This window comes from Ursus maritimus, unplaced genomic scaffold (genome assembly GCF_017311325.1).
Source record: "Ursus maritimus isolate PB19 unplaced genomic scaffold, ASM1731132v1 scaffold_21, whole genome shotgun sequence".
Taxonomy (NCBI): Eukaryota; Metazoa; Chordata; class Mammalia; order Carnivora; family Ursidae; genus Ursus; species Ursus maritimus.
The window spans coordinates 32,136,397-32,163,436 of record NW_024424564.1 but is presented as its reverse complement, the minus strand read 5'-3'; the positions used below and the strand labels follow the sequence as shown (position 1 = coordinate 32,163,436).

At 37.7% G+C, this 27,040-nt stretch overlaps 2 protein-coding genes across 10 annotated transcripts in view; one reads left to right on the top strand and one right to left on the bottom strand.

The window, feature by feature from the left end:
• The window catches only part of VEZT (vezatin, adherens junctions transmembrane protein), a 70,123-nt gene extending 54,340 nt beyond the window's left edge, over window positions 1-15,783 (bottom strand). For 8 of the 9 annotated variants that reach the window (XM_040637326.1, XM_040637327.1, XM_040637328.1 and 5 more), the window contains exon 1: window positions 15,631-15,783. In XM_040637326.1, the coding sequence (XP_040493260.1) occupies window positions 15,631-15,666 (36 nt within the window). In that variant the 5' untranslated portion in view covers window positions 15,667-15,783. Of the gene's footprint in view, window positions 1-14,951; window positions 15,059-15,630 lie in introns of all 9 variants that reach the window. The other variant, XM_040637329.1, reaches the window with a different exon arrangement.
• Window positions 15,784-15,866: 83 nt separating this feature from the next.
• Window positions 15,867-27,040, top strand: part of FGD6 (FYVE, RhoGEF and PH domain containing 6) — a 110,772-nt gene continuing 99,598 nt past the window's right edge. The window contains exons 1-2 of the mRNA XM_008687699.2: window positions 15,867-16,306; window positions 21,703-24,103. Coding sequence (XP_008685921.2) covers window positions 16,291-16,306; window positions 21,703-24,103 — 2,417 coding nt within the window. The 5' untranslated portion in view covers window positions 15,867-16,290. The remainder of the gene's footprint in view (window positions 16,307-21,702; window positions 24,104-27,040) is intronic.

Sequence of the window (27,040 nt, the reverse complement as noted above, 5' to 3'; positions counted from 1 at the left end):
AGATGGGCATAAGGTGGCACATGTGTCTTAAGGAAACACGCCTATAGGAGCACCTGGGTGGCTCATTCGGTTAAGCATCTGCCTTCAGCTCAGGTCATGATCCCAGGATCCTGAGAACGAGCCCCATGTCGGGCTCCCTGCTCTGCAGGGAGCCTGCTTCTCTCTCTTCCTCTGCCTGCCACTCCCCTGCATGTGCTTTCTCTCTCTGAAATAAATAAAATCTTTAAAAAAAAAATAAAAAGGAAACATGCCTATATATATCGTATGTTCTATAAATGAGGCTTGTGCTCCTTCTTGGGTGGAGGTTTTAGTATTAAAATGAGGTAAAAGTAATTGCTCATCACTCTGTGGGTTACTCCATCCATGGTTCAACTGTGTAGGTACAAGTTGGGGGTTAAATTCAAACCAGTCTGTGTGATTTGGCCTGGATGCAATTATTTGTCCAGGCAGTCTTTACTGCTTGAGGGGTAGTTTCAGTTTATATCATGGGATGCTATGCCCCTCAAGTCTTTTGCCTGAGTTTTAAGAGATAAGCTGGAAGGAAAGCTTAAGGAAAAATGTGGGATAAAGGTCAGTGGGTATAAGCAGGTGAGTAGTGAAGGTCGGGTCTTAGGGTCTAGATGGTGACAATATTAGGGAATTATTACTAATTTATTAAATAATTACACAGGAGTTAGCATTTTAAAAAAAGAGAGAGCATACTGATCTGTTAGAGATGCATATGAAAGTACTTACAGGTAAAATTAGGTAATGTCTGGTATCTTCTTTGAAATAGTCCAAGAAAAAAAGGTGGGGGTGGGAGAGGAACAGATCAGTTTGGCAAAATGTTAACACCTGCTCAAGCTGAAGCTGGGGGATGGGTACACGGAGCTTTCACTGTATTATTCTTTCTTTTTATGTATAATTTTAAAAGTCCATTGTTAGCTTTAAAAAATCAGATGCCAGTTAAAAGATCTGTATGCTGAAAACTCTAGAACATTTATGAAAGAAATTGAAGAAGCACAGAGAAATGGAAAAACATTCCATGCTCATGGACTGGAAGAACAAGTATTATTAAAATGTCTATACTACCTAAAGCAATCTACACATTCAATGCAATCCCAATCAAAATAACACTAGCAGTTTTCACAGAACTAGAACAAATAATCCTAAAATTTGTATAGAACTGGAAAAGACCCCAAACAGCCAAAGTAATGTTGAAAAAGAAAAGCAAGGCAGGAGGCATCACAATCCCAGATCTCTATGCTATATTACAAAGCTATAATCATCCATACAGTATTGTACCAGCACAAAAACAGACACATAGATCAATGCAACAGAATACTGAACCCAGAAATGGACCCACAACTATATGGTCAACTAATCTGCAACAAAGGAGGAAAGAATATCCCATGGAAAAAAGACAGCCTCTTCAACAAATGGTATTGGGAACACTGGACAGCAAAATGCAGAAGAATGAAACTGGACCACTTTCTTATACGATACACAAAAATAAATCAAAATGGGTGAAAGACCTAAATGTAAGACAGGAAACCATCAAAATCCTAGGAGAGAAAACAGGCAGCAACCTCTCTGACCTTGGCCTTAGCAACTTCTTACTAGACACGTCTCTGGAGGCAAGGGAAACAAAAGCAAAAATGAACTACTGGAACCTCATCAAGATAAAAAGCTTCTGCACAGCGAAGGAAACAATCAACAAAACTAAAAGGCAACCAACAGAATGGGAGAAGATATTTGCAAATGACCTAGTGGACAAAGGGTTAGTATCCAGATCTTTAAAGAACTCATCAGACTCAGGGCGCCTGAGTGGCTCAGTCGTCAAGCGTCTGCCTTCAGCTCAGGGCATGATCCCAGGGTCCTGGGATCAAGCCCTGCATCGGGCTCCTCCGCTGGGAGCCTGCTTCTTCTTCTCCCACTCCCCCTGCTTGTGTTCACTCTTTCACTGGCTGTCTTTCTCTCTGTCAAATAAATAAAAAAAATCTTAAAAAAAAAAAAAAAAAGAACTCATCAAACTCAACACCCTCCAAAAAATAAAAACCCACAGGGTAACATACAGGTATAGAAACATAAAGAAGTGAGGAGATCAGCGAGAGATAATACAGGGAAGATAAGAGGGCCCTAAGAGAGGCCAGTATTTTAGAAAAGCATAGAGCCAAAGCTGGAAAATAGTAAGAGTCATAGTAAAGATAGTTAACATTTCTTGAGTTGCTTTTATGGTAGGCATTAAGTTAAGGATGTTTTAACAACAAACCTCTAGAGACAAATTATTACTACTCCTTCAATTTTAGAAGGAAATTGGGGCATATGGAAATTTAATAACATGTCTAAGATCACTCAGCAGGAATGTAAAGGTAGCTGGGGTTGAGTTCAAATTCTACACCTTTAACAACACAAAATTCTCCTTGAAGAAAAAGGGTATCTAGAAGGAAGAATCAAGTCTTCTCCCGTTTGTCCTTTTTTTTTTTTTTTTTAAATTAAGCTCCATGCCTAATGTGGGGCTTGAACTCACGACTCTGAAATCAAGAGTCGCATGCTCTACTAACTGAGCCAACAAGGCACCCGTTATTGTTTTAAAATACTTGTTTTAATACTCAGGTATGGTAAGGCCAACAGATCAAGAGATGACTGCCATTGAAAACACAGTTATATTTACAGATCTCAAAAGATGGGGGCAGGCCATGCCACAGGGGAGGGGAAGACATGGTGGGTAGCACCAGGGTTGGTCAGGAGGGGAGAGGGAAGAAATTTTGGACCAGAGCCTTTATTGTGGTTTCTCCGGGAAGGAAGGGGGAAGGCAAGGTAAACAGGCTAGTTTGAATAATTTCGACAGGGTCTGAAGCATAGGGGCTGTCCCTAGAAGGGTCTGGTACCTGAACCTGGGATGATTAGGGCAGACATACAGTGGCCAGGTGAGATATGTAATCTAGATAAATAGTTTGCTATCTCTTGGGAATTGGTTAACTCTGGAAGAGGCAGTCCCTCCAGGGTCAGAGAGGCCCTGAGACGATAAATTCATCAGAATACAGAAAGTAAAAGACATGGTTAACACACTCATATAACAAACACAATATAATATACCAGATTTTATATTCTGTAAGGTCCAAAATGCTGATCCTACATGGTACAATTTTTAATTCAGTCATATTTTTTCCTCTCTTCAGGTTGTCCTCATCTCAAGTTATTCCCCTTTCACTGGTGGCTTTAAGTTTCATAGAGCTATGGTTACTTGAATCTGGAAACACAAATATGGGTTTTTTTTCCCCTTCTGTGAATATATTTTGGAGAGTGGCAACTCCAAATCTTCATAGAATTGTTCTTATGATCTCCAGGCTCCATGATTTTTCTGTTTACTCATCCTTAAGAGAGTTCTACAGTTATTAGCCTAAAGTTAACAAAGCAACAATTGAGAATAATTCGGGCAGAAACCAAAGGGAAATTTACAGGTATAAATGCAAAGAAGAAAAATAATCATCAGGCAATAGATTACCAATTTAGAAATATAGTCACCAAGGGTGAGAGAGCCGATATGATCAAGATCACACAAACACATAAGCAAGTATTCCAGGGCTACAGTTTCCCACAGGCTTTGAGGGCCATGAGTAGTGGGAGTCTGGAAATGGTCCTTGACCTGCTCTGTCAGCCCATTTCTCAGGTCACAGCAGTGTTTACAAAACACTCTGGTTTGGAGATGTTGGTGGAGGCTGCTAATTCTGTTTGATACTACTGAGATGCATTTTTTTTCTTACCAGAGAATGATCAGGGTCAGTTCACATCTGTTTGGTTGATTCTCTCTCCACTAATTCCTCCCCCAAACAACAGCAGCACCATTTACCGGGTACCTTCGCTGTGCCAGGCACATTTCTAAGCATTTTTATGTACTAACTCATTTCATCTTTAACAATAACTTTATGAGGCAGAGCTCATTTAAGATAAGAGGAAACTAGGCATATAGAGACCAAGTAACTTAGCCAAGGTCACAGAAATAGTAAACGATAGAGCCGGGATTTAAACATACAAGGGGCCAACAGAGCCAAAGCTTTTATTTATTTCACTACAAACAATTCAGAGTAAATAAATTCATTAACTAAGTCTAATCTAGTACTTTGCATGTTTTTTTTTTTAACCAGAAACTGGACTTGTTAATTTTAAAATTATCTCACAGATTAAGTTAGAAAATTCAATACAGCATAACTCTCCTGATAATATCTACATTTATTTCCAATCTTTTCTCTTCAGATAAGCTATAATTCATATGTATTTACCTCAGATTACACAACCTTAAAACTGGCTGCAAAGAATCTTGGGACTATAAAAACAATAGTACTTGATTCTTACAAATTACTTTCAAGTCCAGCTCCCTGGGTTTTTAAAACAACTCTTATTAAGACACTTTGAGAGAAAATATGGCCAAAATAGGATAACACTAATTTCTTTAATTTACAATAAGACCGTATAATCCAATAAGAAAATATTAAAAACTGAAAATATGGCCAAGGATAGAAAAAAAACAGTTCAAAGGAAAAGAAAAATACAAATGGGTGAATATAAACAAAAACACATTAGACTTTACCCTTGATTGAAGAAGTGCAAATTCAAACAAATATATAATTTTAACCTGGTAGTTGACAACAATTAAATCTGATCATGTTTCGTGTTGGCAAAGGTATGAAGAAAAAGATACTTCATACACTATTAATGAGAATATATCTATAAAAATATAAATATATCCATTGACCTAACAATTCTACTAGCTATCTATTTTATGGATATAATTATAAAAGAATGCTTAAATGTACATATAAGAATACTGATTAGCCATTGAAGAACCCCATTTACATTATAAAAAGTCAAATTATACATTTCTATGTGTATTATGCATATATATTTACATATATGTATATACGAATTTAATGCCCTGAAAATTATCTGGAAGAAAACTGGTTACAGTGGTTACTTCTGGGAAGAAAAGGAGGGTTAAGGAAGGGCTGATGCTTTCCCTGTGTTAGTTGACTTTTTTATAATGAGAATATATTCATGTGTTATTTGTGCTGAAAAAGGTGCCCAGCATAAGGCCTGATATAAAAGGTGTTGAACCGTTAGTTTAGCAAATGAATAGAATGGTCCTGTGTACTTTTCTCTATCAAAATTAATGATCTAGTTAACTATTACACAGTTCCATTATTTAAAATGTCAGTACTATATCAAAGCCATACTATTAGGTCTGATAAAATGCTAACTATTGTCAGATGTCAGATGTCATTTGATCTCTGCAAGTCTATATCAAACACAAGAAGCAATAGCAAAAGGCAGTTAGCTACTAACAGAAGGTGGTAGAAGACAGGAGGCATTGTCACAGAGACATGAAATGTATAATGGAGAAGTGACTTTGTTAATGAAGACCTCAACTTATAATAAACCTGTGCTTACCCAGAAGCCTTTGTTTCCATTCCGTTGTTAACAGAATTTATCAAATTAGTTATAGGAAACTTTTCTTTAAAAATTTGTATCCATTTTTAATTTCCTCAGAAAAAAAAAGTACTATAATGTAAGTTATATATTTTTAGAAGTTTCTGCCATGCCAAAGGAACCTCTAAAAGATCTTTTATTCAAAACAAAACCTTCAAGGAAAAAGACATCTGTAATTAAGGGCATGTGATGACGAATATTTGCCTGGAAATGCTTATTTATTAATGATTAAAAATATTTTAAGTCTTTTATCTTTGAATATAGTTTAAAGCATTAGGTCTAAATGTAATTATCACATATAGAACAGCAATTTTCTTGGAAAATATGATGAAAAAGTTGGAACTCCTGTTGTCAATTGCTTTGATTTCCTTATTTCTTCCAGGCTAACTGCAGACCACCACAAAATAAGCTGATGAGGAAGACTGTCATTACCAAATTACACAAGGTAGCTATTTTCTCTATTTTTAGTGAAGACCTTTTTAGTTATAAAGAGCTACATAATTAATAAACCCTACAAAAAAAATTCCCCATTACTATTAATTATATTGCCAATATACTGCATTTCTACAGACTTACCACTTACCTTTGTATCAGCACACAATCAGAAAGTATAATTTGAAAATAACTACTCACTGCTTCCCCCACCCCAACCTTAAACCTTGAATAGATAATATCATAGAAAAGTACCTTGCAAGATTAATTATAAAATAACAGGAAATACTTTTTGGAGTTTATACATTTCAACATAACTTCTAAGGTATTATACCCAAAAACCTTGAATCCGAGCATTAATTTAATTTTCCCTCAATATGAACAAAGCAAAATCTAATCACAGAAATAAAAAAAGATTAAGTAAGCTAAAAGCATCCATAAAAATTGGTCCTGCTAATTAAATAAACTACTCACGGACAGCATAGTTATGATTTCTCCAATTGACCTAGATGAAAAATTTATTGCCTTTTGTCCATATTCTTTTGATCCATATACTTCTTTCTTTGATGGTTCCCACTTGTTTCTCCAGAAGAACTACACTACAAAATGGCCACTGAACTGGAGGGTGTGTCTTCATCATTACTAAGCATTTTCCTATCAGAAGCAGCTCTTTGAAAAAAACCTCAACATAATTTCTTCATTGCCACTCAGTATTACTCAGTGGCTGCAGAAGTAATAGAAAGAATAGGGTTTTTTAATGCCTTTAAAGGATATTACTTAAAACTTGTCTCTACTTTAAAATATTTTTACACTAGCAGCAGGTAAGACATATATTCATAAATTTTTCTGGCTGCAGGTTTCTAAAATTTTCCAATCAAAATGCATCCTATCCAATGAATCTTACATGAAATGTTATACACAACAAAAAGTTTTAAAAAGAGTAACTACATTTTTTCTATACAAAAGCACATATGTACTTAAGAACAATAGTAATCTAGTCCGAAACAAAACATATCAAAAGAAAGCTGAAGAGATGCAAAGGGAGAAAACTGACTTGCACAGCTCACACACTCAATTCAATATAAAGAGCCACAGTGACTTGGTCTTAACTAAGGGAAAGGAAGACAGCAATGGTTGATTGAGTACCCTCCAGTTCTGACACTACCCTTACTATCATTCAATATCTGGTTAATCAACTGGCATATAATAGGCACTTATTGAATGCAGGGCAGAAGCAAAGGGAGGAAGTAAAACTCATTTTTAACTACTTTAGAAAAAAAAAATTAGAACCAGGTCAAACACACTGGCAATATGTTATTGTGAGAAGAGCATGCAATAAACATTAAAATGAGGTCTGGATATTACTAGATCACATCCAACCTTATTTTCCTTTCTCCTTGTCCCAAAAGATAAAAATAAAAACAGTGGAGAAAGAATTTGTGGTTCTTTTAAGAGATAGAGATTTTACTCTCAAAATGATGTATTATGTCCTTTCATCAGAAAGGGAGACTCTGTAAGGAAAAGTAAAACTAAAAGGACAAGTCACTTTAATAATAAAGGTTAAAGAGATACAAGATTAATGGTGTAGGATTAATCAGCAGAATCCAAACTTTGGGAATTAGGCAACACTGGTACAGAACCAGGAAAACTAAAATTGAGTAAGGATTTCTGATCTAAAAAAGGACTGGAAATGGGCAGAATTTCTTCCTATATTTCCTAATTAATGGAAGACTCTAAAGGCTTACTCTCACTTATACAATCTATGAGATCTGAGAAAAATTTAACACTAAAGCATGATCTGGTGTAACTCCTTTATAATAAATGGGAAGCAAATTTTAGAGAAATTAAATGATTCATTCAAGATATCCCTGCTAATTAATGTCAAGTCTCCTGACTACTAGTCTAGACCTCTTTGCCCAGTGCTTTCAAAAAATGATAGCCTTTGCAGCACCTGACTGGCTCGGTTGGAAGAACATACACAACTCTTGATCTTGGGCTGTCAGTTCAAATCCCATGTTGGGGGTAGAGATTAAAAACTAAAAAAAAAAAAAAAAAAAAAAAAAAAAAAAAAGAAAGCTTTTTATATAACTATACCAAGACAACCATAAAAATAATTTAAGTACTATATATCATAACTCGAGACTAAGAAACTTGCATAAATGCAAATAAACTTTTAATAAATGCAAATAAAATGAACTTTTAATAAATGCAATAAAAATTAAGTAAAAAAGAGAGAGACCTACTTACTACTTTTTGGAATGTTTATATATATATATATTTTTAAAGATTTTATTTATTTATGTGACAGAGAGACAGCCAGAGAGAGAGGGAACACAGCAGAGGAGTGGGAGAGGAAGAAGCAGGCTCCCAGTGGAGGAGCCCGATGTGGGACTCGATCCCATAACGCCGGGATCACGCCCTGAGCCGAAGGCAGACGCTTAACGACTGCGCTACCCAGGCGCCCCTATATTTTTTTTTAAATGTTAAAGTCTTTTTTTTTTTTTTTGCCCCAAATCTGTTCTGTTTCATTGGTTGTACTTAATTTTTTTAAATGTTAAAAGAGCTCCCAGGACATGTGAAGAAGCCAAAATGGGAGAAACATGACCCATACAGAAAAAACCAAAGATTTGTTCCCCAAGAATAATTTTTACAATTCATGCCAAACAAACTTATTATTGTACATCTGGTAATAAACTAGCTTTGGCCTTAATGGTTAATCTTTTATGTCAATAGGGTTCTGATTTAGTAATTCCATTAATAAGTATTCTTTCTACTACAGATAGTGATAAAAGCATGAATTTTGCTATGATTCCAATCTCAGCTAACATTCAGAAGCAGAGTATTATATATAATACAATTGTGGAGCTTATGTATTACAGAAAACTGAAGATACATTTTAAGTGAAAAAAAATGATAACTCAGAAGTTTTTATAATTATTCCAGACAGCAACTCCATTATCAAAATAGCAAATACTGTCAATGTATACACTCACAGAAAAAAACAACTTATTTCCACCCACTAGTCAAATCAATAATTCAAGGAGGAAAGAATCTACAAATGATACTTATAAAAAATGCCTTAGTGTTCTTTAGAGATGTATAACAACTTTTAAAAATATAAAGGACACTGGAATTAAATTTTAAAAATAAAAAATAAAACAATAAAAATATATAAAAATAATATAAAGATAAGAGAATCTCTCAAGTAAGAGAGGATTTTTTTTTTTTTTTGAGGGAGAGAGAGAGCAAGCACAAGGGAAGGACAGAGGAAAAAAACCCAAGCAAGCTCTGGGCTCAGCACAGAGTCCAACACAGGGCTCAATCCCACGACCCTGAGATCATAATCTGAGCCGAAATCAAGAGCTGGACACTCAACCAACTGAGCCACCCAGGCGCCCTGAGTAAGAGAGGATTTTTTTAAATTTACTTTTAAATGTGTGAGATTGTGTGAGAACCATCTCACATTTATCTGATTGATTTAGCGTGGGGATGGGGGCTGGGGGAGTTAACCTGAACATACTCCCGACAAAGAGTTAACATTTAACACTTTACTGAGAAGTATGAAGGAGGGAAAGAGATCCATTTAAGAGGGGCAAAAATTAGCTTTCCCAGTCATTAACAAAGGAAAAGAGAATGGATTTCAACAAACACCAAAAAGAGTTCAACTACAGAAAGTAAGGTTACTAGGGACAGAAATGTTAAAGAATAAAGGGTCCTTGAGGCCAACTCTGACCTATAGGGAAGTTACAAAGAAATGGTTTAGATGCACTACAAATAATGCAGAGAGGTAGAAATATTTGTCCTTCAGATATAAAGTTATTTTCAGGTACTCTTCCCTCTGGGAGTAGAAGGATTCAAAATAGGATGAATGACTCAAAGTTTCTGCAATTAATTTATAATGAAAAAATATGAATGCTACAAAAGAGCAACATCTGAACTTTTTAATACCTGCCTAAAGTAGAGACTTCCTACTCAAAACATCTTAGAGATAACATTATAGAGTAAAATGATGATATTGGTATTTCAGTATTTATTTTGCTTAGTAACCATGTTAGATATACTATTCATCATTTTCTAAACTGTTCAGCCTGAGAGGTCCAAATCTGAGGTTATGCTTTCCTTTCTACTGGAGCCTCTTGGGTAGTTAAGCTCTAAGATAATGGAATTAACTTTGAACATATATATGGAATCTAGTGCTGATAAAATGAAGGTGGTCAGATTCTCAGGCAAGGACTGGGACCCGGACCTGGGAATCTCACTCTACCCTTCCAATCTTAATTCCTCTACTACACCATCTTTCAGTGTACCCCTAGTCCACCCAGACTAGCACAACTCAAATATGACCTCTGGACCAAAATTATAAGCAAAGATAATAGGTTTATTAATACTCCAGGAAATTGATATTAAATTGCTATTAAATTAAGACACTTAAAAGTTGAGTTTTAAGTAGGGAAAGAATGTATTTGGAACATTTTCCAAAGCTTTGCTTGATTTAGATTTAAAATTGTAATGTTAATGTAGCATGACATTCTGAGTAAGTCTTAAGAAATAAATGATTTCTGACTCGAAAAGTCATTATAATAACAGTATTAAAACAAATACACCAAAAATATCCAGTCAAATTTTCTTAGGGTAGGAGAGGTTAGGTGTTATGATGGATATGAAAGACTAGTTTGTTCAACCTCCATTCTGTCTTCTTTCTTTATAGTGTGCCTCTTACGCTAAAGAGACAGGAGAGCTAAATGTAAGATTTCCCAAATTATTTTGCAGCTGGAGTGCTAGATATAAATTGGGCTTTTTCTTTCTCTCTTCCTGCCTTCCTTTTCTTCTCCCTTCCCTCCTCCTTCCTCCTTCCCTTCCCTTCCTTCCTATGGGTGTTACCAGCTTTCTGGAAATGCAGAGGCAGTTATAGTAGAGACAGTGGATAGATTCTGAGTTACAGTGCTTCTGTCCCAGCTTTGTGGGTTATTAAGAGACAGTTGTGTTGATGGCTTCCTGATTCTTATGTTGTTGCTTGTGATCGTGATCACGTGTTGATGGTTTCCTGATTCTTACGTTGTTGCTTATGATCGTGATCATGTGTTCTCAGCTTCATGAGCATAACAACCTTGATAGATATTGGGTTCCTTATCTTCCACCTCCCTCCCCCCAAGCTGATGTCCCACATCCCCTGTCCTGTCTTCAGCAAGAATCCTATTAGGTCAGTTTAACCAAACCCCTCATACCCCAGTGTTTCCTCTTAGTAATGAAATTCCCATGCAATATTTGCAACTGTGCCTGGTTCTGCACTGAGGTCTCGTCTCTTCTATTGTGATAGTTGGGATTAAAATCTGTTTTACTGCTTTAAAATCTGTTTTTACTGCTCTGGTTTTTAACAGTATCTCCCATGTATACATGAGGTATACATGTTAATAAATTTATGTTTTTTTTCTTGTTAACGTATCTTTTAGTACCAGGGGTCTCAGTCAAGAACTCAGAAGGGTAGAGGAAAATTATTTTTGTCCCCTGTATTTCATTTGTAAAATCAGTTCTAGAGCACAGAGATGAGAAACTGCCTCATTTAGAAGGTGAGCAGTAAAAGTGTTCATGGATTGAAAGATTCGTATCGTGAAGATGGTGAGTCTCTCCAACCAACCTATAAATTCAAAGCAATCCCAGTCAGAATCTTAGTAGGTTTTTTTTTCTTAACTGAAATTGACAGGCTGATTCTAAAATTCATTTGGAAATGCAAAAGACCAAAAATATTTTAGCCAAAGCAACCCTGAAGGAAAATAAAGCTGCAAGGTTTATCCTACCAGACACTAAGACCTATTATAAAGTTACAGTGATTAAAATAAAGTGTTATGGCACAAGAATGGTCAAATTGACCAACGGAAAAGACAGCATCCAGAAATAAAGCCACACATACAAGGCATCCTGATTTATTACAAAAGCAACATGGCAGGTAGTTCAGTGGGAGAAAGAATAGTCTGCTGAGTAAATGCGAGGTTAACTAGACATCCGTTTGGGAAAAAAATATGTTGATCTTTACTTGATACCATATAAAATCAGTTCCAGATGGATGACAGATCCGAATGCAAAAGGTAAAATAAAGTCTTTAGAGAAAATACCTGCCTAACCTTAAAGTAGGCAAATATTTCTTTAAAAGCACTAATCACAAAAGAAAGTTTTAATTGTATTATAATAAAGTTAAGAGCTTCTGTTCATTAAAAGACACTATCAAGAGAGTGCCACACATATTCTGAGATAAGATATTTGAGGTACATATATCCAACAAAAGACTTGTATCCAGTATATGTAAAGAACTTCAAATCAGTAAAGAGATAATCCAATTGAAAAATATGCAAAAAGCATGAATTGGCTTTACAAAAGTGGATTTACAATGGATGGGCTCATAAACATATAAAAAGACTCTGAATTTCCTTATTAGGAAAATGCAAATTAAAGGCAAGAGGACAGACCAGAAGACAGACCAGAATAATAACAAGAAAGTCTAATATTAGCAAGTGTTGGTGAGGATGTAGAGCAACCAGACTTCTTATACCCAGCTGGTAGAGGAGTATAAACTAGTACAACTGGGTTGGAATAATATTTAACAATATCTACAAAAGGTGAGCATATGCATTTCCTATGACTCAGTAATTCCACTTCTAAGTATATATCCAACAGAAACATGTTCAACAAAACATACACACTAAGCAGCACTATTCATAATAATCCCAAATTGGAAACTACCCAAACCATGAACAGTAGAATGGATTAAAAAGTTGTCATACATTCACATGGAATACTATGGAGAAATAAAAAATGCTCACATGACAATATGGATGAATCTAACAAAACCAGAGAGCAAAAAAAAAGTCAGCCAAAAAAGAGCATATACAAGTGGAATTGCACAGTGTAAACAAAACTCAGTTACTTATTACAAGTCTGAATAATGGTTTTCTCTGAGGTGGGCAGAACTGACAAAGGAAATAATAGGTAGCTTCTGGTGTGCTGGTGATGTTGTTTCTTGATCTGGCTGTTGGTTACATGGGTGTATTCAACATGTTAAAATTTGTCAATCTGCACATTTATGATTTGTATACTTTTCTTATGAATATTATGCCTCAATAAAGATTATATGACAAAAAGCAAAGAAACAGCAAACTGGAAACAATCATCTACAAGTATAATAAGGCTAAGTAACACATGAAGAACTCATGCAAATCAATTTTTTTTTGCAAATCAATTTAAAAAATATATATTTTATTTATTTTAGAGAGAGAGAGAGAGAGAGAGCAAGCAGGGGGACGAAACAAGAACCTGAAGCAACCCTGCACTGAGCCCAATGTGGGAGCTCGACCCACAACCGCAAGATCATGAGCTCAGCTGAAACCAAGAGTCAGACGCTTAACCCACTGAGCCACCCAGGTGCTCCTGCAAATCAATTTTTAAGAAGCTAGTATCCAGAGGTGCCTGGGTGGCTCAGTCGGTTAAGCACTGGGACTCTTGATTTGGGCTCAGGTCATGATCTCAGGGTGGTAGACTGAGGTCTGTTTCAGGCTTTGGGCTCCTCACTGGGCATGGAGCCTGCCTAACTAAGATTCTGTATCTCTCCCTCTGCACCCCGCCCAAATAAAAAATAAAAATAAAAAAAAGAAGTTAGCATCTAATAGGAAAATGAACAAAAAATACGAAAACGTGCAAAGAAATAAAAATGGTTCCAATAAATGCACAAAATATGAATTAGAACAATGGAATGCTATTTTCCCCTACCAAATTAGTAAAGATTAAAAGAAACTAAAAAGGCCATTGCTGAGGATTTGGTGAAATTGACATTCTTATTCCTAATGGAAATATAAGTTAGTATAACCTTTCTGTATAAGTCTTAAAAAATTGTCACATCCTTTTGACCCACTAGTTTCACTTCTAGAAATCATTCTAAGGAAAAATCAGAGTTGCAGTTAAAGATGGAATCATATCAGCGTTACTACAATGGTATTTTGAAACAATATAACTATTCAAAATGGAAAAATGGTTACATTACAATACACATACATGCTGGAATATTATGTTATCAATGATGTTTTCAAAGAGTGCTGAATAATTAAAGACTCATGATAAATTTAAATGAAAAATACATACAAAATTCTACGTGTATGATATCTTTTGCTTTAATAAATATCACGCTAAACAAACACTTGCTTAAAAAAAGCCTTTAAGAACATATAATACTGTAATGTTAATAGCGGCCACATTGGGTGGTAGGATAAAGGATGATTTTAATTTTATGGCTTATTTTCTACAATGAAGTGTTTTGTGAGCATGCATTACTATTAGATTAAGAAATCTAAGAAAGTAATAGGGTAAAAAATATAACATCTGCTCAGCTTTCTTTAACCTAGAAATCTGAGCAACCTAGACTTCTGTCTCCTTCAGCTCCCACATTCAATCTGTAACTGTTTCCTTGATTTTACTTTTAATTCTAAGAATTACCTGTCCAAGCCATTATTCCATTAGTTCTTTTCTCATTTCCAAAATTCAGACACTTGTCTTCCCAAATGAGCTCCTCGAATCCAGACTCTTCATTTTGGTAAAATGGCCCTAACTGCCACTACTTCTACATTCTAGCCACATCAAATCACTTTATTTGGCGACCCTCCACACTCATGCCCCTGAAAAAATCCACACCAGGTAGTTTCACACCTCCTAACCTTGGCATGCTCAGTTCTCTTTCCCGGGAATGCATTTTCTCCTTTCGTTCTAATCCGATTCACAGTTCAAGATTTACCTCCGATATCATTTACTGGGTGTAGCTTCTCTGAGGCCACAAGAACAGACTGCCATTTCCACATCAATCCTTCAACAACTTAATACATATTTCAACATTTATCATTCTGCACTGTTTAACGGCTAGCTTTCCCAGTGTATGGAATGGGTCATTTCTTTTTTAAAATTTCTTAAAATCTGGTTGGATGAGTGAACATAAAGCATACATATATGAAATACATCTACGCTGCGTGTGAGCTTTCACCTGTATCTGATAGATAAATGGCAACAAAAACACTCGCCTGTTTGTTGGTTTTCTTTTTCATTCAAGATGGCAGAGAACGTCTTAAAATAGTCCCACACAAAAGCACTCACACCCAGAGCCTCGAGTCAGAAGAACTGGCTACACCTAGCGCAACAGCAAAGGACAAAAGAATTGAACCTAGATGTGGAGATACCTCGGTCCCAATCACTCTCAGTAGGTCCCGCACAAGAATTTTAAACCGTGTTAGAAAACTGGCACCTGCTGCCTTCATTACAAGGACCACGCCTCGACCGTGAATGGTGACCTGAGGCACTTCTGGATACTGACTCAAAAAATCGAGGACGAAAAAGGGGGAGCCTAAGTTGTATTTAGGAGTATCCAAAACGCATGACTGGGCCCCGCCCCACCGGGGCGCAGTACCCCCGCGGCACATCCATCTCCGGGGAAGGAGCGTGCAGGGCTCCGGTCCACCGGCCCAGCAACGGGGCCCCAGCTGGGAATTCTGGGCGGGCCTGAGGCGGAGATAGCCGCGGCAAGGGTGCCTGGGGCTACACCTGTCAGGCTGCGACCAACACTAGGCCCAGAAATTGCCGAGATTCGGTGACCAAGGCGGGTAGGAGCGTCACCCGATCCCTTCTCCCGGAATCGGCCCTCCGCCTTCCCCCTTGTCCTTCTCAAACAAAGGCAATCCACACGCACCGCCATTTTCCCCTTACCTCAAAAACCACCTCTTCGTCAAACTCCGGTGTCATCCTTCTCCGCCATGCCACCCGCCTCAGCACGATGGGAAATGAAGGCGGGAAAACAGGCGGCACCCCGGCGTCCCCTACAGACCGTCGCTTCTGTCCAGAAAACTACAATTCCCAGAATGCCTCGCAGGTCACGCCCCCTTTTCAGGACGACTTATTGGAACAGAGCAAGAGCTTGTGAGCGGGAGGGGCAGGAGCGGGAGGAAGCTCGAGCCCACTGATTGGAGGAGGCTGGAGCTTTTGTCCGCCTTTTACGGCCGCGACTAGCAGGGGGCGCCTGAAGCACTGATTTTTGTTTTTTTTTTTTTTTTTAGCTGGAGAGGAGCACGCGCCGGCGGAGCTGCGGTGAGCCCTGCTCGAGCCCGCGCCTGGCCATCCTCCTGGAGCTCGGCTGGGTGGCGCTCGTGCCCGCCCGCCCGCAGCCTGCGGCTCGCGCCCGGGAGCGCCGCCGGGTCCCTGAAGCCGGCCGCGTCCTTTGTGCGGCGCTCGGGTTGCGCCGCTGGGCAGCGGGACGGAATGCGGGCGCCGCGGAGGCTTTTCTCTTCTGCTCAAACTCTTCAAACAATGGACTGTAAGAGGAGCAAGGATTGAGGGGGGCGAGCAGGGAAGCGAGCTGCACGGGGAATCATGACTTCTGCCGCGGGTAAGTGACGGCGCTCCCACTGCGGCTGGAAAGTTTGTGGGGAGCGCTGCTAGTCTTGGGCTCTGGAGCAACTTTCTCCTTACGGGTGGGTTAACGGTGTTCCCCCTACCTTTCCCGAGGGCTGAGCAAGTGCGGAGCACAAGGCTTGTGCTGCCGGATTTTCTCGTCCCTTCCTGCCCAGAGGGGTCGTTGGAAATCGTGTATGTCTTGGGACCTCCCTTTAAACGGGGACCCGTGTTGGGAGCTCTTTGCGCCAGGTGAATCACGAAATGTGAAGAGGGAAACATTTGCTCGTCCCTCCTAAAGTTTGGGGGACGTTGCCTTTGCGTGTGAAAGTAGCTTAGATTCCCATGTTAAGAAATTGGTTATTCTAGGAAAGGGCAGTGTTCCCGGACTGTTGAACTCGGCCACTATGCTGAGTCGCTTTGAACCTAGTATTGACTGGAAACCCTGACCTTATTAGATGGAGAACTTCAGAAATTTGGACTCCTGTCCCCGTGCTTTTTCCTGTTACCTGAGAAGCAGAGGAGTAGAATTGTCGATGGCAATTTTTTGCTCAAGATTTTATGGATTTTTTTCAGTTTCTACCTGGTTAGTGTAAATGAAGCCTTACTTTCTGTCTGCCTTCCATAGTCCTTTCTCTTCATCCAAATGACAAAGCCTGTAATTTACCTTTGTGTGGATTTTGAGCAATTCTTGATGTTGTATTTGTAAACAGTCTTAAGGAACAGTTCTTATTTTCGAAAAATAATTAGTGAAGTAATTGCTAATTACTATTAAAATCACTTTATAAGACCATAGGTTAATTTTTAAACCAGAACTTAATAATATATTAAGTATTGCGGGGTTTTTTTCTGTATGTTTTTGCCCATGTCGAAAGAAATACACTTTCATTAGAAATGTAATAGTCATATAGTGTAAGGCTTCCCCTCAAAGTTACTTCTAGAATCATCACTTAAGTACAATTAAATTTTCTTTGCTTTTCTTGGCATTTGTTTTAAATTCCTGCAACTTGAAGCTGTCAAACAGCACTCTAAATGTTCTGATTTGTATTATTTCTAAAACAGATATATTGGAGTGTTGCATTGCTAGATGTAATCAGATTACAACTAACAAGGCAAGCAGTTAGCCAATAGGAATAAGAAAGCAAGGAGTGAAATATTCCTGAAGATGTTGTGGATCTTTCCTTTTTAGTGTTATATGTGTGTGTGGGAGAGATATGTTATCATATACTGTGGAAGTTATTTATAAACTCTTTTCCTTACTAAGGGAAGACTTTCTCCTTACTTGAGGTGAGCTATTTTCATGTTAAATTTCTGTGCCTCACCTTTCAATTTTTCTTTATTACTGACTCAATCTAGTTAATTTAAATTTAAAGTGTTGGATATTTAAAGATCTTTCCAGCCATTTTAGCTTTCCCCTCCTTTGGAGTGTCAAACACATTTAAAATATTCATATCTTAAATGTATCATTTTCAATTCTAGTCCTAACAGTTTATAATGAAGAGGTACAGAAGCATTTAAGTTGACATTTAGATGTGTAAATCTGATCGAGGGTTCAGTCTGGAAGTTTATGATGCTTTCATTTGAATTACCCGAGAATAATGCAAGCTATTTTTATATTTTATCAACTTTACAATTAAAGAAATCCACAGACATTTTTGTGGTGTTTAAAAGAGGAACACTTCCTGTGTTTAGCTGAGTTAGTTGGTTTTTAGCCTGGCTTGCTGAGAAGCATTAACTACCTTTTTGTTCACCCATCTGTTAAGATTTTTTATAATTCTTTCTCGTGTCTAAATGGAGAATATGGAAGAAAACTGGGGATTTATTTCCATTCCATTCTTATAAAATTATGTGCTCATGATTCTTACAGTCTCTTTATGATGCTTTTTTGGTACAATAATCAAATTCTTTAAAACTTTAGGAATATTATTTGCCAGTGGGGGAGGGGATGTTTGTTTATATTGAATCTAATCTGTGGTATTTGGGATGGTTGGCTTAATTTTTAAAAATAAGATGAATGTTAATTAAAAATCAGATAAATGTTGTAAAACATCCTGAGTTATGTATCCTGAAGGAGAGCTTGCTTTGTTTTTCTGCATCTGTGAATAAGTAGGCCCATAATAGAGATTTTAGAATTATTCTAATCAGTATATGAAAAAGGAGAGATATTTATCAGTGTATATTTTGTATCCTTTAAAACACATACAGCCTCATTAATGCCTGTGCTTTGCCTTTTGGCTTGTCCAATAGCTAAGAAAGTGTGCACGTGAACCACAGCCATCTGTGTGTAACAGATGAGGAGTATGTTTGTAATAGTAAAATGGTACCAGTGCTTTACTTTCTTACCTTATTTTTCCCTGGAGCCAAACAGCTGTGTAAATAAAAGATTGCTGCTTTGCTCTACAGCTTTTGGGTCTATATGTTGATATAGTATTAAAATCCAAAGGTGCTGGGTGCATTTCCAAACATCATGCACTTATTTCAAAAGTGACATAGGAGCAGGCTGTAATATAATGGCTTGTTATTTTTTGAGTTGAGTTTCTTTCAAAATAGAGCCACTAAGTACTACTACTACTACTAAGAAAAGATTTGGGTTATTGCTGTACCAGTGACTTAAACACTTGCTCTTACTAATAATTAAAAACTTATTCAATAATCTTATTGAAGTTGATTCCTGCTAACTTTTCAAAATATTATTCTACATTTAAATGGATACTGATTTTTTTTTTTTAAAGAAATTTCCTGTTACTGAGGCATATTAAAGAGTATGTACATGTGGCAGCTTTGACTATTCCCAGGCCCTATTTTCAGCATTGGGAATAGAGCAGTGTGTTAAAATGCCTCCTCTACTGGAGCTTGCCTTCTAGTGGTGAAGACTAACAAAATTATACTGAAGAAAAATCACACGGGGACAGGGGACTAGAGAATACAAGGATTCTCCTGAAGCAAGGATTGCAGAAGTTATAATCTCATAATCATATAGGCTTTAGAGATCTGTTCAACTTCTTCATCTACAAGTAAGGAAACTGAGGCAACCAGATCTCTGAGTTATGTTACCTGCTTCCTCCAATACACAGCTTAACTAAGAGTAGCAAGCTAAAGTTCACAGTTACTTACTTAATTCAGTGAGTATGCACTGAGAGTGTTAGGTACATACTGCTATACTATATTTATTGGGAATCAACCACAGCTCATATATAGTTACTTGAATTTCTACAACACTGAGAGAGCAGGGATTTATGGCTCTTGGAAGAGGACTCATATAAAACACATTTAAAGAAAAGAGTAAAACTGTACGAAAGATTAAAAAACAATTTAAATGGCTTTTGACAAGGCAATAAGATTCAGAAAGTAAGATTAATTTATGAGACTGGGTTTTGTTTTTGTTTTTGTTTTTTTAATTGTGGAAAATACACATAACATGAAGCTTTTGACAAGGCTATAAGATTCAGAAAGTAAAAGATTAATTTGATGAGACTGGGTTTTTTGGGTTTTTTTTTAGTTGTGGAAAATACACATAACATAAATTTACCATCTGTACCATTTTTAAGTGTATAGTTCAGTAGTGTTAAAAACCTTCAAATTGCTGTGCAATCTCCAGAATGCTTTCCATCAAAACTGACTTTTTTTTTTTAATTCCTTGAAAAATCCCAGAGGTAGGATGTTTTAAGAATGGTTACAGAAATCAGCATGACAGTTTGTCAGGTTTCATTATCTGGGGTAGGGTGGGAGGTTTGAAAGAGGCCCTAGGCATTCATACTTTTATCTTAAGACTTAATAGGTCAAGAGTTTAATTTAATAGACTATTATAGCAAGGTTTATCATTAGGCTTTGAATGGTTTTACAATTTTTTCTACTTAAAAATAATAACGTGCTTATTGAATCGCTAACTGAAATTTTATAGCTTTGGGAATTTGTATTAAATTATTTGGAAGTATTTTATTATCTTCTTTATCAGGACATTACACCCAGGAATTGAATGAGAAAACATATGTTATCATGTGACCTTGGTTTGGGAAAATGGTTGGTAAAAGGAAATAGAACACCCTATTCTCTCTCCCTCTCTCCCACTTCTTCTCCCTCCCCCCCCACTTTCCTATAATATCTTCCCAAGTGTTGTGACTAATTTCCTTTGTTGAAAAAAAAATCATTACTAAATGAGTATCAAAGCCTCTGTGTATTCAAGTACTTAATGTCCAACAGATACTGAAAATTTTGTGGGATTTTTTTTCCCCAGCGAATTAAGTTTTTTTTAAGCATTAGATCCTGTTGGAGGAACAAACATAAAGTGTAAGAATTATAAGATGAAGTATTTTTACTTCAGGTCTCCTTGGGGGGAATGTGACTAGGTGATAAGTATAAGTGGAAAAACGTAAAAGAACTTAAAAAAAATACAGATGTTTGGGCTCTGTGTATCTTCAGATTATAGGTTTTTTGTGTGAAGCTTTCATTAGGTGCCTTTAGGCTAGGACCAGGTCTGTACAAATCTAGCATAGTATACTAGGTGTTTATTTAAAAGAAAATAGGTGTTTATTAAGTGCTTTTTATATAATGTTGAGGAAGGATTGCTACAATAGAAATTGTGGTCATCTTTTAAATATACTAGAAGAGTGGTTATTAATAAAGGGAACACAGTATATTCACCTGTGGAACTTATAAAAGAAATACATGTGTCCAGGCTGTATACCCAGAAACTCTGATTGATCAGACATGGCGTAGAACCTATACACGTGACTTTTTAAAAAATAAAGCTCTGTGAAGGATTATAATGAAAATTCCCAATAATAGTCCCCATACAGAGAAATATCAGCTTTATAATGAATCAAATAATACAGAAGAACTAGTTTTGGTTTTTAAGTTTGGAAAATTTCTGACTTCTGTATTCCTTTTTAGGACAGTTTTGGGGTTCTAGTGAGGTAGATTCTTGAGAAAAGGCACTTATACAACTCCATGGTATATCACTGCGGTCGAAGAATACTACTACTTATTGATATGTAAGCTTAAAGGGTTTCATTTCTATATAACTGAGGCAAATTCACTCACTTAGCACTCAGCAGATGAACTGAAGTGCTTTCTTCTACTATACCAATGATTTCATTTAGCGTCTACTGAGGATATAGTAATCTGTTCCAGAGTTAGAAGAAAAGCTGTATTGGACTTGCTAAGAAATGCACACTTTACCCAGAGCTTTGTATATTGGAATTAAAGGGCAGTTTAAAGAATTTCCAAGAGTAATGTTGACTCTTTAATGTAACGTAATCTACCTAGTAAAATGCAAGTTCAGCATATTATCAAAAAAGTAAAAATGTTATCAAATTTTATTATTTATCATCTTTACTTTGGGTTTTTTTGTTTGTTTTTTGGTCATCAAATTATTATTTTTTTCCTTTCTAGAGATTAAGAAGCCACCAGTGGCCCCCAAGCCAAAGTTTGTGGTAGCAAATAATAAGCCAGCTCCACCTCCTGTTGCACCTAAACCCGATATTGTGATTTCTAGTGTTCCACAGTCAACAAAGAAAACCAAACCAGCAATAGCCCCGAAACCAAAAGTTCTGAAGGGCTCTCCTGTTAGAGACATCAGGCAGTCACCATCAAGGAAAATCATTGTGAACCTGGAAGAGCACAAACAGGAATTACCTGAAAATGCTGACAACTCTAATTGTAAAAATGTAGGGCATCAGAGCAGTGATTATATTTTACCAATGTGTTCCTGCAGTTCTCAGTGTATCCATAAACTTGGGAATAGAGAGAATTTGTGTGTAAAGCAACTTATCTTAGAGCCCCTGGAAATGCATGAAAATTTAGAAAATAGTAAAATTGATAAGTCCTCTTCAGCTATAAAAACAAACAGTAAATGTGATTCTAATGTTGAAAACATTAAGAGCCAGAGTGGAGTAGTTTTAAAGGCAAACATCCTAGAAGAGAAGCTCAAAGATGTTTTAACACAACGAACATCACCTTTTATTTCCCTACAGAAGCACAGATCCACAGACAGCCCAGAAATTAATGATGGCTATAATTCCAACAGACAATTGAGAATTGAGTTTGCAGATTTGTCACCTTCCCTGTCCAGCTTTGAAAAAGTTCCTGATCATCACCATTGCCACCTACAGCTCCCTAGTGATGAAACTTATCAGCATAGCAGTGAAAAAAGCAGTACTTGCTTTCATTCATCTGAGCAAGAAGCTCTGGAAGATGGTAAAAGGAGTACCTTTCTGTCTTCAGATGGAGTTAGTAAGAAATCAGAAGTGAAAGACCTTGGTCCTGTAGAAATTCACTTAGTACCATATACCCCAAAATTTCCAACCCCCAAGCCCAGAAAGACACGGGCTGCTTGTCTGTTACGTCAAAAGTATATAGATGTTCCTAGTGAAAGTACTGAAGAACCAGAGAGTTTAGACAGTAACTCTTCTTGTCTTTTAGAAGCTGGTTTGAAAAACAATAAAATCAGTGTTCTTCATCAGAATGTTTTGTATAACCAGGAACAGGTGGACAAAGTGAAGCCAGGAAATAAAAGTGAATTGAATGTGGACTCCGATGGTGACAGACAAAATTTAGTCAATCCACAGAAAGCTATGTGTCCTGAAGTATCTTCCTTTGAAAAAATGGAAACAGATTCTAATTTAAGTTCTGACAACAAGACAGTAGATGGTTCTAGTATGTCACTTGCTGTGGACAAAGGGACCAGTTTTATAAGATGCAGTACTTTATCTATGAGCCTGCCTAAGCAGCTCAAATTAACCTGCAGTGAACATTTGCCTGCCACCTGTAACCTGGGAGTGTCTGCCCCTCAAATGCAAAAGGAATCTCCAATAAAAGGTGAAAGTTCCTTAAGGATTGTCCCAAAAAAACCTCAAAGACACAGCTTGCCTGCTGCAGGAGTGCTTAAGAAGGCTGCCTCAGAGGAGCTTGTGGAGAAGAGTTCTTATCCCTCAAATGAAGAAAATAATTCAGAGAAAGATCTAGGAAGAAATCACCCTCAGCATTTGTGCACCCAAAACCTCAGTATGTCATCCTCCTTTGATATGCCTAAACGGGCTTCAGAAAAGCCAGTGTGGAAATTACCTCATCCTATTTTACCCTTTTCAGGGAACCCGGAATCCTTAAAGTCTGTCAGTATATCATCAAATAGTGAGCTTTCAACTGCCATAACTAAGCCTAGAGCAAAATCGTTATCTGCCATGGATGCGGAAAGGTGCAATAAGCCTTGCAAAGACACTCAAAAGAAAAACTCTTTAAAGAAATTGCTCAACATGAAACTGTCCATCTGTTTCATGAAGAGTGACTTCCAGAAATTTTGGTCCAAGAATAGCCAGCTTGGAGACACAACCGCAGGGAGCCTCTCAGGTGGGGAGAGGAAAGCAATGGAAAGTGATTGGCATGGTGTGTTGGTAGAAGAGAAGAGAAGTAAACCCATCAAGGCATATTCTGCAGATAACTACAGCCTGGAATCCCAAAAGAAGAGGAAGAAGTCTCGGGGCCAGACCAGTGCAGCTAATGGACCAAGAGCTGAGTCTTTGGATGATCAAATGCTCTCCAGGGAGTCATCATCTCAGGTGCCTTGCAAATCTATTACAAGCGTCTGTGCACCAGAGTATGAAAATGTACGCCATTATGAGGAAATACCAGAGTATGAGAACTTGCCATTTATATTGGCCATAGGGAAAACTCCCGAGTTAGAATGGCAGAATTCCAGAAGCCTGGAGGACACGGATGCAAACGTGTACGAGGTAGAAGAGCCATATGAAGCTCCAGATGGCCAGCTGCAACTGGGACCCAGACATCAGCATTCCAGGTAACATGTAGGTGCCAGACGGACACTGTGCTTTTGCATGGATCACTGACATTAACCTTCAACAACCCTATGAGATGGGGAAAAAAAATCACTAAGTTAGAGAGTGGTTTAGTTAAACATATATTAAATTATCCCAAACTGCAGTGTTCTTTTATCATATAGTCAGTATGGGTATTTTCAATGCAAGCATGAAGTAGTTGACTTATTTTAGTAGCTGATTGAAAGAATTTGAACCAGTGGTGGTATAGGTAGTACAAAGGAGACCTAGAAGAGCAAGGCTGCAGGGCCTCCAAGACACCAACTTAGAAGTCATAGCAGGAATCTAGGGGAGGAAATTGGCCAGTTCAATGAGGTTTTTTTTGTTAAGTGTAAGAAATATGTGAAGTTTGGGGGCGCCTGGGTGGCTCAGTTGAGCATCTTACTCTTTTTTTTTTTTTTTTTTTAAGATTTTATTTGACAGAGAGAGAGGGAACACAAGCAGGGGGAGTGGGAGAGGGAGAAGCAGGCTTCCTGCTGAGCAGGCAGCCCGATGTGGGGCTCGATCCCAGAACACTGGGATCATGACCTGAGCCAAAAGCAGACGCTTAACGACTGAGCCACCCAGGCACCCCGAGCATCTGACTCTTGATCTTAGCTCAGGTCTTGGTCTCAGGGTCATGAGTTCAAACCCCACACTGGGGTCTACACTGGGTGTGGAGCCTACTTTTAAAAAAAAAAAAAGGAAAAAGGAATCTGTGGAGTTTGAAATCCATGCATTTGCCTATGGTGCCCTCATCAGTTAAAACCTCTAAATTTTACAAAATTTTCTACTCTGAGAATTAGTTATTTTGCTTGTTGAAGACTAATTGCTGGCTTCATATGGACAAAGGAAAAACACAGGAAATGGAAAGCTACTATCTTTTCTTTCTCACTTTTGTATATGTATTTACTACCTCTGGTATCCCTACTCCATCCGTCTTACTGAAACCTTGACCATCCTTGATGGTCCGACAGCTCAGCAACCATTGACTTACGAAGCTTTTACAGACCTAGTAGGAAGTGTTTCTTTCCTATTCGGATCTCCCCATTATGCTGTGGCATCCTTACAGTCTTCATCTCTCTTTGTCTTATGGTATAGTTGTTTATTGGTATATCTGATATTCTGTATTCAGTTTTAAGCTCCATAAAGAGTTTTGAATCATATCTTTTATCCCTTATGAGGCCAAACGGGGTTCGGAGGCATGAATAGATGTTGGTTGGGTGGGAGAATTAATGAAAAAGAGGTAAACAACCACTGTAGAAGCTTCGTCCTCTCTCTCTAGTCACAAAGAGGGCCTTTGCATTGCATGTAAAGTTGTGTATAACATAAAGCACATAGGCCCTTTCTGAAGTCTTCATGTTCTTAAGTCACTAACCTCAAGCCTTTGAGTACTCAGGTCTTACAGTGGGACTTTTGTAGAAATAATGACATATACGATAACATAGTAGGGGCTCAGAGGATTATCGGGTGAATTGAATAAATAAAAATGTCAAGCAAAATTTTAGTGTACCAAGAAAATTGTTCTAATTTCTTTTAGCTTTCAGGCGCTCTCCTAGCATTTTTCTTTACTCATAATCTGTGCCCTTCCTTTGAGCCATAAAAGACTTAGCTTCCTTGCCTGACTTTCTCATAGCTGACTCCATTCTGCTTACAACTGTCTACTGCGAACGTTAGTATCTAGTCAGAAGCCTTTTCCTTGGCATAAATATTTTGACAAAGAATTGAAATTAAGTATCCAACTTAAAAAAAATTTTGTGTATACTCATGCTTGCTCTTCTCTCCATGGAACAGTATTGTTGGTATTGCCCTCCTTTTAATATGCTTTTGTATATTATGTGTATGTGTCTGTGTGTGTTTGGGTGAAAGAGGAATTAATTTGGCTTCTTTATGATATACGACTATCCTTAGCTAAGATGAAGTGTTTTTCTTGAAATTGGAGGTTTGGCCGTCCCATTGGCCCTCAGGCTTAAATCTCAAGGATTTGTCATTATGGCTAACACCAGCTGTAAACTTCTGGAACTTGTCCTTTTTCTGGTATGTTTCTTATGCATTGAGGACACTTCTGCTCTAGGGGTGGTGGGAAACCAGGTTGGAAGGGGTTAATGTACATAGCCAGCCAGTGCAGCTGGATGGCATTCTTAAGGAGGGTTCTTTCTCAAGGCCACAGGAAACCGAGGGCGGCTTTGGACAGGTTACAGGCTGTCAAGTAGGGCAGCCTGGTAAGGAGTGAGTGAGCTCTGCTTTTGAATTAGCTTTCCACGGAGATTTTTGTTTAGGCCTGGAGCAGGGAGCCAGGCTTGAGACTTTTGCAATGTGCCAGCTGAATCAAAAGCCTTCAGTTGTAGGGTCAGACTAACAGCTTTTCCTGGGAGGCTGTACCTTTCATAAAACATTGACTAGACAGAGAAAGCAAAATCCGAGCCTTCATGAGGAGGACACCTGGACACCCTAAAACCAGGTAAATGAGAAGGGGGACCTACATTTCAGGTGAGCCAAGTGGATCCAAATGGAAATCCTGTTTGGCAGTCTGGCTATTGAAAATATATAGACCTCCGCCTTGGAGTCATTAATTTAAAATCTAACACAATAGAGGCCTAAAATGATAAGAAAAAAACACAAGTGAACCCTATTTAAGATTGATCTGCTGGAGTGAATAAAAAAGTGTCTTTAACAGTTTCTTGATCCTCAGGGAAGAGATTTTGGATCTTTCATAGGGGACCGGTTCACAGAGACTTACTAGTTTTGCAAAGCCCACGTATATAACCAACCAGATTCTGGATTAGTAAAGAGACATTGCCAAGCCTGGGGTGGCTCATATGGTCACTTTCTTTAGAGTACAGATGTTTCATGAATCCAACAGCTTAATATTTACTAATTTATAACATGTTTGTAATTTATCAGGAAATAATTGTATGCAG